This window comes from Camelina sativa, chromosome 8, assembly GCF_000633955.1.
Source record: "Camelina sativa cultivar DH55 chromosome 8, Cs, whole genome shotgun sequence".
Lineage (NCBI taxonomy): Eukaryota > Viridiplantae > Streptophyta > Magnoliopsida > Brassicales > Brassicaceae > Camelina > Camelina sativa.
This window is the reverse complement of record NC_025692.1, coordinates 911,890-925,236: the sequence shown is the minus strand read 5'-3', so window position 1 is coordinate 925,236 and position 13,347 is coordinate 911,890. Positions and strand designations below refer to the sequence as shown.

Here is a 13,347-nt window from a genome sequence, read left to right as displayed (position 1 = left end):
TTGACACTTATAAATAGTAATTACCCCTAAGATGAATGTAGACTTAATTATAAATTTGAGTCTATATGACATGAATGACGAATGATCATATAATATGGGGAGAATGAAGAATGGTGACATGTCTAGTCCTGTCAAATGCATATCTTTTGAACTCCCAACATCTCGTTTTTTATGATAATTATATAATCATGAAAAAGAGATGTGATGATCCATAAACTACTTGGTCTAAAGTGGAATATCCATGAAATTGAACTGTCTTAGTCATATCGTTATGCCACTCGAGGTTACATATCGATTTATGCTGAAATTACTATCTCTCTAATCAGTGTAAAATGTATCTAACAGTTGGCAAATTCCAAAAGTTTTGTAGATTTTCAACATGATATTTGTTTATTATAAAACATACAACGACAAGCTTCGTCCAAGATAAAGACTCGTGTCTTTTTTTTGGTTAAAGATAAAGATGAAAGATAAAGACTATTGTCACCAAAACTATTACAATAATGATAAAATGATGTCACTGACACCGTTTAAAAACATATGAAATACTTTGGATTTTACCCTTACGACTTTCTTACGAGAGCTAGCGTGGGACATCAGGACATGGAATGATCAAATATTATCTCTTTTAATTATCCATGATTTAAAATAGATTTCCTTTTTTTTTTATCAATAGAGTGAAACAAATATGTCTAATACTATTTAAGATAAATAATAATATTTTACGTCGTTTTGTTATGTGTTTTTTTCTCTGGTTGTTACGTGTTTACATTACCTTTAGTATTTCTTTTGGTGGAGAGTACTATTTTTTGACGAATTAATGGATTATAGCAGCGCTTACTTCCACGTTCTTTTAGCGAATCTATGATCACGTAGTAAAGAAGCATGAACAGTTACAATCTTTTTTACAAAAGTAAGTTTACACAACTATAGAATTTGACTCAGCAATTAGAGCTCCAGATAAATTCTACATGCGAACTCATTCTTCATAATTAGGGAATGACGTAGATATCCAATTAGGTCTGGACTAATCCCTAACCTAACTTGAAACTAGACCACTAAAAAAATTAGTATCAGTTCGTGCAGACAATTGTCAAAAACTATTAGATTTAATGTCAAGAGTATAAATATTTGGAAGAACAGGACACCAGGATATTTTTTGTTTATAAGAAACATTTGTTATTTTTGTAAATGCACAGGGTCCACTTATTTTTGCTACATTTTATACGTAAATTTAAAACCTTTTCTAAAAAAATTATATTTTATGTTTATAAATTTTTTTTATATATATAGTTTTGCACAGGGTCCGTCACTCAGTTGTATGTATGACGATCGAGACGGCCTTGAAACTACTATCATACATAATCTACAACATTTTTACAAGATATATAATGTGTATTCCAGAATCTAAACCTTAAAAGGATTCATCTGTCCGAAGGTTTCATAGTTGTCTGAATGACTATTAAAAATATTGTTTTCTTTTTCACGCAAACTACAGAAGGTACCAACAAGTTCCACAGTTAACGGTTAAGATTACTTAAACCAACGATATGGGATTTTGAGTTTTGCTAGGTTTGACAATGATTGCGGTTTAGCTCGTACATTCTGTTTGATTATATAATGGTTCATGTGTTTTTGGTCAGTTTTAGTTAATTTTGGATTTGATTCACCAAGCTAGTTTAATTTGATTCGATGTCAGTTAATTTCTAATCTTGGTTGAATTGTCACTTTGATTTAATTTTGGTTCAGGTAAAACTGATCGGTTTATACGTAGCCCTACCTAGCTATTTCCCACTAACTATAAACGAATAGTTTAAATTAATTCCATAGGGTTTATTAACGACATTATACCGCGCGCAAATCTAGAGTGGATCCGACATTACTTTCTTGCATATCTTTTGTGAGGTGTTGAATTTCTTAAATCAAAAATTTATCTGTCTCTCTAATGATGGGACTATGCAAAACTCCAAAAACGGAAACGTATCATTGACTCCTTTATTACTTTTTTAGAGATTTCGACCAAAATCGTCAAAACGACTTTACAAAATGCTGACATTTTAAAATTAATAAAAAAGGTATCTGAACCACTTGAAATTCTCTATTAATATGCTTTTGTTCTAAATATCTAGGGATCAAGTAAGTCGGCAGGTTAATCACGTTTAGTAGATTAATTTAATTGACGGTGGCCATTAGAATCGAATCTGCGTAAAGCATTTGGAGAAATCTGGTTAGAAACTAATATAACGGCCGGTTAGCCATGCATATATGATTTGGCATTTTCATCCGGTTTACATCATTTAATGTTCTCTTATACTTAAAAATATCACAAAAGCAATTAACCACAACTGGTCGTATCGAGAAGAAGGAAAAAAAAAATCACAAAAGCAAAAAAGAAGAGGACAATGATAACAGCAAAGACCCATGGCAATAAGCAAAATACAATTTTAAATATAAACTCGTATATTTCCGTATTAAAGCATTGCCGATATTTTTTATAGAAAACTTTCTTTTGCCAGTTGCTATTTCAAGGGTGTTTTTAATAATTGTTTAGTAAAAAAAATCTTGGGTTAGTGCTGCTTGATTTAGTAATGTTGAATATTATTTTATGCAAAAAGTGCTAGACAATAGAGTAGTAATTCAACGTGTAATGTCTAAGCGATTATAGGTACGAATATATATATTAGTTGGTAGACATTCATGCATTAGTGTTAAGAATTAAGATAATTAAAAAATTCCATAACACTTGGCAATCTACACTAGTACTACATCCCTATTTATCTTTACCAAAAGAAATTGTGAAATTAAAATCAAAGTAGCTTATTATATATACACCTTAATGTATATTATGGATTATTTAGCCAATAAATAGTAGGTACGCATGCATATTGATATAATACATTGTACTGTATGTGAGTTAGAACGTTTTGAGCCGGAAAATTTATAAGATATCTTCACACAGTAATAAAATTTCAAATTAAGAAGCTTATGTGAATATCAAACAGTTTGACGTATATATTTGGGTAATATCTAACACTGAAACTTGAAAACCACGTACCGGAATCGAGCCTCCTCCGCTCCCAAAAGACAACCCAAATTAAGCTAGCCATATCACTTTTCCAGCTATGGTTCAGCTTATTCAGCCGACCATTTCCTACTACCACAAGCTAATGGCCTGGCACCAGTAGTACACTCTCCGTTAGGTTGTAATTAATTGCTTCTTTTACCCATCCGTTGGGTTGAAAACTTGAAATTGGGACCAGTATTATCAGAATTAAAAATAGAAAACTATACTTTACATAATAAACCAAAAATAATCATCTACGTTGCGTCTTTATAATATGTTTCCGCTGTGTTTAACACATTTGAATGTTGTGTGTGTATTCATGCATTACGTGGTCCAAATCTAGATAGAAGTTTTGTCTCATGACCTTTCTTTTCTTGTTTTTTTTTGTTTCTTTTCAACAAAGCATGACCACTTCAGATAAATGATACAACTTCTTTTTTTTTTTAACAGATAAATGATAAAACTGGTATAGAACATATCAACAACAAAATGTCATTGAAATATATGAATTTGAGTTCAACATATTTCTAAAAACATTAATAGTGAGTTGGCAATAAAATGATTACATTGATATATATGTTGGAGAATTTAATATGAAAGGACATTGCAATGGTTGTTGGATGATTTTTTCTTGTCCTGCACTGGTTGTTGGATGATGTGATACTACAGTGTCAATAATTTTGTAAAATATAAAGTAAAATAAGATAATTTTTGGACTGATTCTTAAAAAGGACTTTTTTTTCTTTTCTTTTTAATTCTCTTAACGAACGGTTTCTCAAAAATACATTTTTAATATTTTTTTGTCAAAACAGTATTATTTTAAAAACTTTCCAAAATAAAAAGGTTTAAAGGGAGTTTTTAAACGTCTACTAGCTCTTAATTAACTAATTTCAGACCCTTTAAAAAATATATTTCAGAACACTAGCTTATAGTAGATATTTTTTTTAATAACTCAGTGGGGTTTTAATATAAACATAGTAATTGGTAACCAATTTATAAAATTTATCTTCTCTTATTTAATATATTTATCATTGATTATTTTGGATATTCATGACAAACATTTTCGAACACAGATATAAGAGATGGTTTAAAGCTAAAATCTTGATGTAACATCACCTCACCTCTTTTCTGATTGTTATGTTAACCTTTATTGCAACTAGAAGAGCTTTTTTACAAACAAGGTGACTATTTGAAAGGTTTTGAAAGAATTTAATCCAATAAAGTGTGAAAAGAAAATATAGAGAGAGTATGAAGTGTCGCAGATTTCATAAGCTACGTGTACCAAACCAGCCCATAAGGTATTGTGTATTTGCACAAATAGTATCATAACATCACATATTTTGGATATATAGTAGTTACAGGATATCAATTAGTTTTACTATCCTACAGGTCGAACTAAGAACACCAAAACCAAATCTTGTTCTCATCATTTTCCCAAAACACACAGAAACTGAAGATAAAACTATATATTGTCAGTTTAAGTGAATGTAGTAGGCTATTAGAACACAACAGGTGATACTAATGTCTAGGGGCTGAAGATTGAAGACAACCTTTCATAATCTCCTGAATCCTTCTCTGCAACACCTTGTCCTTAACCCTACCAATCATGTCTTCATAGAAAGCTTGAAGCCTCATAAGCTGACTCTTATCAGCACTCTCCAGCATCTCTCCCCACTCTTTGCCCATATCGAAATACCCTGAAACCCGTAATGAATACGGAATATCTTCTTCTTCGTTAAACGGTTTGCCAAATATGGATCCATGAAGTATGCTTGCATATCTTTCCATCACCATTAGCTTTGATTCTAGCTGTTTGATCTCCCCGGTTGATGCGCTTTTTTCAGCATCAGGTACTACTTCTTCTTTCTCCAATTTGAGCTCATTCGACCAGAAGACGAGAGTAGGGGCATAATGGTCGCTAACATCCCCAGACCCGAGCACTCCATTTCTTCCTCTCCCCCAAGACCACAGCTTGTAACCACCATTTGCCACAAGAACTGTATGTGCTGCCCCGCAAGAAACTTGCACCGGGTCACGAAATCTTGACCCACCTGAAATTTTTCTTGGAACACTGTCATCTCCTGCTTCCACCTCTGTGAAGTTGACATCGGGGCATAACCCTAAACCTCTCTCCATTCCCCATGACCACACATATCCCTCAGATGACACCACGCTTGTGTGGAATAACCCACAGTCTACAGAAACTAAATAAGAGTGTTCAGGGAGCTCTGAAACTGGCTCTGGTATCGATGAGCTCTTGGTACTTCCATGCCCAAGCTTGACCATTTTCGCCAAAGCCGAATGTCCAGCAAATGCTCGGTCCTTCCGGTGTCTCCTTCCTGTAGGTGAGAAGAGCTGTGTGATGAGCACCACAAGCTATGTCGTAGACTGTAAGACCAGAGTTCTGGTTAAACGTCTCCACAATCTGAGGCCTTGCTCGGCTTTCTCTATCCCCAAGCCCTAACTGGCCATGATGATTATTTCCCCAAGAATACAACACAGAATCATCATAACTGTTGTCTTTGTGAATCCCCCCGGGGCCAACGAGGGCAACAACGTGTTCATACCCACATGCTACTTTCAAAACGGTCCGGCCATGGAACTCGGGTATGGGAAACGGAATCGGGATGCTTGTAAAAGACACACTAGGCTCAGTAGTCCCACTGTCTTGTGGAGGAACATTCCCCCACATCCAAAGACCTCCAACACTATCAATGGCAAGAGACATCATGGATCCGGCCTTGACAGTACAAACCTAACAAGCGTAAAGGAAACTATTATGGTTCAGGCTTTTGACATATAAACCGACACTAAAGCGTTTCCAGGACCATACCTTCAAATCTGATCTGGCCTCTCTACCTGAATCACTTAGAGAGGAACTAGATCCTTCTTGTTCAAAGAAACTTTTAATCAAGTATGGTGCCAAGGAGTTCTCCCCATCAAAACCAAGTTGGCCATCCATCTATCAGTCAAGGATTGAAGATTTGTAGCAGGCAATGTAGAGAACAGAACACTAAACTTGACAAACATAAAGAACGAACAAAGCTTATAGAAACGGTAACAGTCAGATAAAGGATACAAATGTTATAACCCCAAGACCAAACCGAGCCATCATCTGCCAAAAGCTTACAAGGCAAAAAGAAACAACAACAAAAAAAAAGAACAAGATAATGGTCAATAGAGATCCTTAATCATATCAATATCATATAACATAAACACGAACAGAGCTTATGTTCGTACAATGGTCCTATAAAATCAAACTAAGAAGCCTTTTCAATTAACAAAATCAAGAAACTCCAACTTAATTAAGCTAAAACGTTACCATACATGTACACTTCAAGCATACTTTTTTTTTTAATTTCACAAATGGAAGTTCATAAAAACAGACTAGGGAGCTAATTAGACCAAATCAGCAGCAGAAGCTAAAAGTGAAAATTAAACATGTGAATAGAAGAAACCACCTGAGACAGCGAGACTGTGATAAGCACCAGCAGCGATACCAACGATTCGAGCCCGATCTCCAGCTACTTGATCTGGGAAATCGAACTCGACTCGAACTGGTACAAGCTCGTCCGATTCTTTACCCGTACCAAGACGGCCAAACATCCCTCTTCCCCATGAGTAAACACATCCATCGCCTTCAAAAAACAAATTCCAAAATCCCACAGAAAAATTCAAACTCAAGAAAACATAACTAAAATGAAGCTGCGGTGGAATTTGTTTTTTTACCGGTCAGAGCGATCGTATGCGCTTCACCGGCGGCAATAGAGATTATTTTCCGGGATAAATCTTCAGAAATCGGTAACGCCGCCGCTTGATCCTCCATTGCTACTGCTTCTGAGGATTTCTCTGTGGGATTTTTTGTTTGTTAACGGATAAGGTTTGTTAGCAGTTCGCTTATGCACAAATTTCTTGAAGCTTCTTTCACCGATCAAAAGACGACAAAATTATCCCAAAATATCTTCAGTCACACACAGTCTCTCAGTTCTCTCAGCAGTGTAGTAGTAGTACTGTTTGAATGGCATGTTTCTGATTTATTGGGCTAGGCCCATATAGCTAGTTAGGCCCATTTTTAAAAGAACTTACGAGTGTTGTTTGGAAAAAGAGATTACTTTTTATTTTTATTTTCTAACGGAGAAAGGTATATGTCTCGTTTGCTTTTATAAAAGATTCATGCCACAAACAAACAATACAGGAGGCAGGAGCACCAAAACTCTAATATCCAGTTTCTTAATTAAACTTTGAAGAGGGTCCACTTTTAGGTAGAACACTTATTTGTTTGATTTTCTGATCAAACAAATAAGGAACTATGTTAAAGATAAGGTATACCGACACCACCAAGAGTCAAAAATTCCCAAATTAAAATATGGATCAAGAAGCTCTTCTCGTCGGAAGACCTATCTCGAAACGCAGTATTCCGACCATTCCTTTTATTCTTGGTATGTTTACTTCTCGTGTTCATATGTCTAGCTATAATACTCCCTATTCAAAGGAGATTAGTATAGATAGATGTTTTTATAAAAAAAAATAACTTTATGGTTAAATGGTTTTGGATAGCAAGTCAGGCGTTGGAGAAACTTGCATATTTTGGATTGGTACCGAACATGATACTCTTCTTGACGGTCGAATACGGCATGGGAACGGCGGAAGCGGCTAACATCATCTTCCTATGGTCTGCCGCCACCAATTTCTTCCCTCTTGTTGGTGCTTTTATTGCGGATTCTTACACGGGTCGGTTTCCTCTGATTGGGTTTGGATCCTCCATCAGCCTTCTGGTACATATTTTATATTTTTATATCAACCTTACAAGTGGAAACATTATCCATCTGAACCTACCAGTGAGAACTACAACAAATTGATTTCCATCATTTTCTCGTCTCTAACTATTTTTTTCTAAGGAGTATAACAAGATTAGTTCACGTATTGTTTTCCTTAAGTCCTCATCACACTCATCATATTTTATGCATGTTACTTGATGAACATCCTATATATTCCAATTTCCCCTCAGGTCTCACCACAATCGAAGTGAATATTTTCAAACTAATATATAACAAATGGACAACGGGGAATGATTTTTTTATGGTTGACAACAACAATTCGACCAGAATGCGATAAATCAACACACATATGTCAACCCACCATAGTGCTCCAACTTTTTCTCCTATATTCCTTTTTTGCCTTCACCGCCATCGGGGCCGGGGGCGTCAGGTCCTCCTGCTTGGCATTCGCGGCCGACCAGCTCCAACCCAACCACACATCACGTACCGCTACGTCAGCCCTAGAAACCCTCTTCAACTGGTACTACTTCTCCGTCATGCTCGCATGCTTTCTTTCTCAGTCGTTGTTGGTCTTCGTTCAGACAACGTATGGTTGGCAGATTGGTTTTGGAGTCTCTGTCGCTGCCATGGTTCTATCCGTTGCTTTGTTCTTCGCGGCTTCTCCGTACTTTTAAGTGTGAGTCCGGCCTTGTCGCTGGACTTTTCCAGGTTCTCGTTGCTGCTTACAGAAACCGACACGTTGATTTGTCATCGGAGGAGCATATTATATCGTACCATCACGAAAGGGGCTCTTCTTTTTCAATTCCTAGCCAGAAATTGAGGTACATTATATTGTAGTAACTAGTAATATATAGTTGATGTGTATATCAATTTATCTTCATCTTGATTTTTCCCCAAAAAATATATTTATGCCACGGCTGATCATAAATTTGGAAATATTTTCTACTATAGGTATTTAAATAAAGCTTGCGTCATAAGTAACCCCAAGCAAGACCTAAACCTAACAGGGAACTCAAGCAATCCGTGGCAGCTATGTAGGGTTCAACAAGTAGAAGATCTTAAGTCTCTCATCAGTGTCCTACCCATCTGGTCAACGGGAATCATCTTGTCACTTGTCACGGGTTGCCAAGTCTCCTTTATAGTCCTTCAAGCTAAGGCCATGGATCGCCACACCTTCATTCAGGGTTTCCAGATTCCTTCAGGCTCTTATGGCATTTTCTTGGTCATCTCCTTCGTGCTCTTCCTTGTTCTTTACGATCTTGTTATCGTCCCGTTAGTTTCTTGGGCTCTAAGAGAGCCGTTCCGATTGGGAATTATGGTGAGAATGGGAGCTGGTTATATAATATCGGTTATGTGCATCTTCACTCTTGCCGCTGTGGAGCACGCCAGAAAAAAAACCTCTTTAAGTATTCAATCCGGATTTTAGTTCAATTCTGCTTGGTTTCCTAGTTACTGGTTTTTGTTTTGGTTAGCTGTTTTCCATTTTATTTGTTTTTCTATAAATGTATCTTATATTAACAAAAACAAGTTGCCTGAATCTAAATATGGTTTAATTGTGGTTTTGGTTCACTAGAGAGACGAGAGAGGTACGATGTTGTCGGCGATGTGGCTATTACCGTACATGATACTAGGAGGCATTTCGGAAGCACTTAATACGATAGCACAGAACGAGTTCTTGTACTCTGAGCTCCCCAAATCCATGTCAAGCGTCGCCACGACACTCTCCGGCCTCGGCATGTCCGCCGCAAGCCTCATCTCATCCTGGATCATCACCATCGTAGACGTCGCCACCTACGGGAGCTGGATCACAGAGAACATAGACGAGGGACACTTGGACTATTACTACTGGCTCTTGGTGGGATTATCTGTGCTCAATGTTCTGTATTTCGTACCAAATCTTATGGTAAATGTAAGATATAACGAAAAGTGTGAAAAAAAATTTGTAATTAACTTTTTGAATAAATCTTATAACACACACAAAACTTAACTCATGATTGGATCTTTAACTCGGATAAAAAGTAATCAAACAAATTGAATGGTGATATTCCAAGGTTCTGAATGGGTTAATGCCATTTTTTTCCAACACGCTGCTCTGCTCCGTAGTTCTTACAGCTAACCAAACCATTCGGAACTAAATTCTTAAAGTCAACAGTGTCTAGAACTAGACGCAAGTACACAACACGAACATATCTGTGTAGAATATAGTAAAAAAACATTTTTAAATGATATATTTTCTTCAGAAATTTAACAAATTTGTTTATATATATGGTTTGTAAGTAACAATAGTTGTAATTGTATTTTTTTTTTTAATTATTATTTATGATAAATGTTGCATGTCATACGTGGATTTAAAGTATTGGCTAGGTGAGAGCAAAAAAATAAAAATAAAATATTCGCTAAGTTCTGTAGAAGAAGAAGACCTTGTTGTTGGCTTTTTTGGTTAAAGCCTCCCACGATTTAATCATCCAGACCAAAAAAAAAAACTCTCTTTCATCTGCCCAGATCTGCTGAGGCCTGAGGATAGATTTTAGTCAGCAATCGTCATAGCTATGGCGATTAGGGTTTTTCTTGTCCTTGTCCTCTTCTTATCATCTGCAATTGTATCTTTCTCCCTTTACGAAGATCAAGCCGGCCTCGCCGATTGGTAAAATAAAAACTCCTCTCTTCTTCAGTCTCTCTCTATTTATATCTCTGGAGCAGATTAGTTTCGAAGTTTACTCACTGCTTCATCACTTCGGAAGTTACCGATTTAAGAAGTCTTCAAGTATTTTCGCCAATCTGATTAAAAACCCAATCCGCAGTGTATCTCGAATCTGTGATTTAGTCTTTTTAGATCTCATTAGCTAGAGAATTGTGTTTTAGTATAATTCATGGAAGGATCCGGTGGTTCCAACACTAGTGAATTTGAGATGCGATCGGGTTAAGCTGCTTTTATATTGCCCACATAGGTAGGATTGATGAGAGTCACTGTTGTATTGTTGTAGGCACCAACGTTACATCGGGAAAGTGAAGCATGCAGTATTCCACACTCAAAAGACTGGGAGAAAGCGTGTTATCGTCTCTACCGAGGAGAATGTTGTCGCCTCACTTGATCTCAGACATGGGGAGATATGTAAGTATATTCATGTTCATATCTCTTGTGTGTGTGTGTTTTTTTTTTCCTTGTTTTCTTACTTTTTTTTTCTGATTTGTTGCAGTTTGGAGGCATGTTCTCGGGACAAAGGATGCTATCGATGGGGTTGGTATTGCCTTGGGAAAATGTAAGAATTATCTTCAGTACATGTGGATCAACTATGTTTGGGTGCTTTCACCTGCAACAATAATGTACTACAGTCTTGAACTCTATTTTCTTGGCTTCAAATTGTTTCAGATGTTATTACTCTTTCATCAGAAGGAAGTACTCTAAGAGCCTGGAACCTTCCTGATGGCCAAATGGTGTGGGAAACAGCTCTACATAGTGCTCACCATTCAAAGTCACTGTTATCGGTGCCGGTAAGTAATAATACTAATACAAGCGTAAGAGTTCTGCTAGTTTCTTTTAAAAGGAGGACGACTCTTACTGTCCTTTTCTTGTTATAAGAAAACAACAACTTTGATTTATAGGCCATCAAAGAATGATATTATCTGATGAAATCTTAGTTGCGTTAATCGTTATCATTTCCATGGTTGCTTATTAATGAACTAGAGATATCTTGCAGATAAATTTGAAGGTTGACAAGGACTACCCTATTACTGTTTTCGGTGGTGGGTACCTTCATGCTGTTTCTGCTCTAGATGGTGAGGTCCTGTGGGAAAAGGATTTCACAGCGGAAGGGTAGGACAGCCTTCACTGTATATTTGAATGAGGTTGCTTTAAGTGCATATTATAATGTTTTTGGTGTTTAGTAATATTTTCTATGTGTGTTCATGGTGCCTCCTGCAGGTTTGAAGTTCAGCGGGTTCTTCAACCTCTTGGAAGTACTGTAATTTATGTGCTGGGATTCGTTAATTTATCTGAGGCTGTTGTTTATCAGATTGATTCCAAAATTGGAGAGGTAGTGGCACAAAAAAGTATGGTTTTCCCTGGTGGATTCTCTGGCGAAATTTCATCAGTTTCAAGCGATAAAGTTGTTGTTCTTGATTCGAAGAAGTCAATTTTGGTTACTATTGGCTTCATAGATGGAGATATTAGCTTCCAGAAGACCCCTGTCTCAGATCTTGTTGAGAATTCAGGAAACGCTGAGATTTTATCACCTCTTCTTAGCAATATGCTTGCTGTAAAAGTCAACAAACGCACTATATTTGTGAAGGTTGGTGGCGAAGGAAAGTTGGAGGTGGTAGACTCATTATCTGATGAAACAGCCATGAGTGATTCACTTCCAGTTGCAGACGATCAAGAAGCCTTTGCTTCAGTTCATCATGAAGGGAGCAAGATTCACCTCATGGTGAAACTTGTCAATGAATTGGATAATGTATTGCTCAGAGAGACCATTCAAATGGACCAACATAGGGGGCGTGTCCATAAAGTTTTCATGAACAACTATATCAGGACAGACAGGAGTAATGGATTCAGGGCTCTTATTGTGATGGAAGATCACTCACTCTTGTTACTGCAACAAGGGGCGATTGTTTGGAGTAGAGAAGAAGGCCTGGCTTCAGTGACTGACGTTACAACAGCAGAACTCCCTGTAGAAAAGGATGGTGTATCAGTGGCAAAAGTGGAGCACACTCTCTTTGAGTGGCTTAAGGTATGAACGGTCTTAAATGTCTTGCTTGCGTTTTCTTAATTCCCCCACAGTTGTATTGTTTCGTTGTGTATTTGGTGTGTTTTAGTAGTTTTTCTCACCCTAATCAGTTTAACTCTCTCTTAATCTTTGGTAGGGGCATGTGCTAAAGCTTAAGGGATCCTTGTTGTTAGCAAGCCCAGAGGACGTGGTAGCAATTCAAGAATTGAGGGTGAAGAGTTCTGGAAAGAACAAACTGACCCGCGACCATAATGGCTTCCGGAAACTAATCTTAGCACTTACTCGAGCTGGAAAACTTTTTGCTCTGCACACTGGAGACGGGAGGATTGTCTGGTCCATGCTGCTAAAATCACAAGCATGTGAACGTCCAAACGGCATTAGCTTGTACCAATGGCAGGTCCCTCATCATCACGCCATGGACAAAAATCCTTCTGTGCTTGTAGTTGGCAGGTGCGGATCAGATTCAAGTGCGCCTGGTGTACTTTCATTTGTAGATGTGTATACGGGAAAGGAGATTACCTCGTCAGATATTGGTCACTCTGTTGTGCAAGTTTTGCCTCTTCCATTCACCGACTCAACGGAACAACGTTTACATCTAATAGCTGATACTGTTGGCCACGTCCACTTGTATCCGAAAACTTCAGAGGCTCTCAGCATCTTCCAACGCGAGTTTCAAAATATATATTGGTACACTGTTGGGGCAGATGATGGTATTATCAGAGGACACGTAATGAAGAGCAGTTGCTCTGGTGAGACTGCAGATGAGTACTGCTTTACAACC

The 13,347-nt window shown here is 37.2% G+C and overlaps 2 protein-coding genes and 1 pseudogene across 9 annotated transcripts in view; 2 read left to right on the top strand and 1 right to left on the bottom strand.

Moving 5' to 3' along the window:
• LOC104705425 lies at nucleotides 4,344–7,044 on the bottom strand (annotated as a pseudogene).
• Nucleotides 7,247–9,833, top strand: LOC104705424 (protein NRT1/ PTR FAMILY 1.3-like). Of its 8 annotated transcripts, none has more exons than XR_754318.2 (4): nucleotides 7,247–7,503; nucleotides 7,626–7,839; nucleotides 8,073–8,663; nucleotides 8,794–9,833. XR_754318.2 is itself a non-coding variant. In XM_010421431.2 (3 exons), exons 2-3 carry the CDS (start codon nucleotides 7,669–7,671, stop codon nucleotides 9,827–9,829), a joined length of 585 nt encoding a protein of 194 aa, XP_010419733.1. In that variant the 5' UTR covers nucleotides 7,247–7,503; nucleotides 7,626–7,668; the 3' UTR covers nucleotides 9,830–9,833. The 8 variants fall into 8 exon arrangements, 4 of the variants coding, with proteins under 4 accessions (XP_010419733.1, XP_010419731.1, XP_010419732.1 ...); XR_754317.2 differs by having other exon boundaries at nucleotides 7,622–7,839; XR_754316.2 differs by having other exon boundaries at nucleotides 7,622–8,362; nucleotides 8,442–8,663.
• The window catches only part of LOC104705422 (ER membrane protein complex subunit 1), an 8,095-nt gene continuing 5,023 nt past the window's right edge, over nucleotides 10,276–13,347 (top strand). The window contains exons 1-6 of the mRNA XM_010421427.2: nucleotides 10,276–10,486; nucleotides 10,827–10,954; nucleotides 11,040–11,102; nucleotides 11,213–11,334; nucleotides 11,541–11,656; nucleotides 11,765–12,266. Coding sequence (XP_010419729.1) covers nucleotides 10,392–10,486; nucleotides 10,827–10,954; nucleotides 11,040–11,102; nucleotides 11,213–11,334; nucleotides 11,541–11,656; nucleotides 11,765–12,266 — 1,026 coding nt within the window. The 5' untranslated portion in view covers nucleotides 10,276–10,391. The remainder of the gene's footprint in view (nucleotides 10,487–10,826; nucleotides 10,955–11,039; nucleotides 11,103–11,212; nucleotides 11,335–11,540; nucleotides 11,657–11,764; nucleotides 12,267–13,347) is intronic.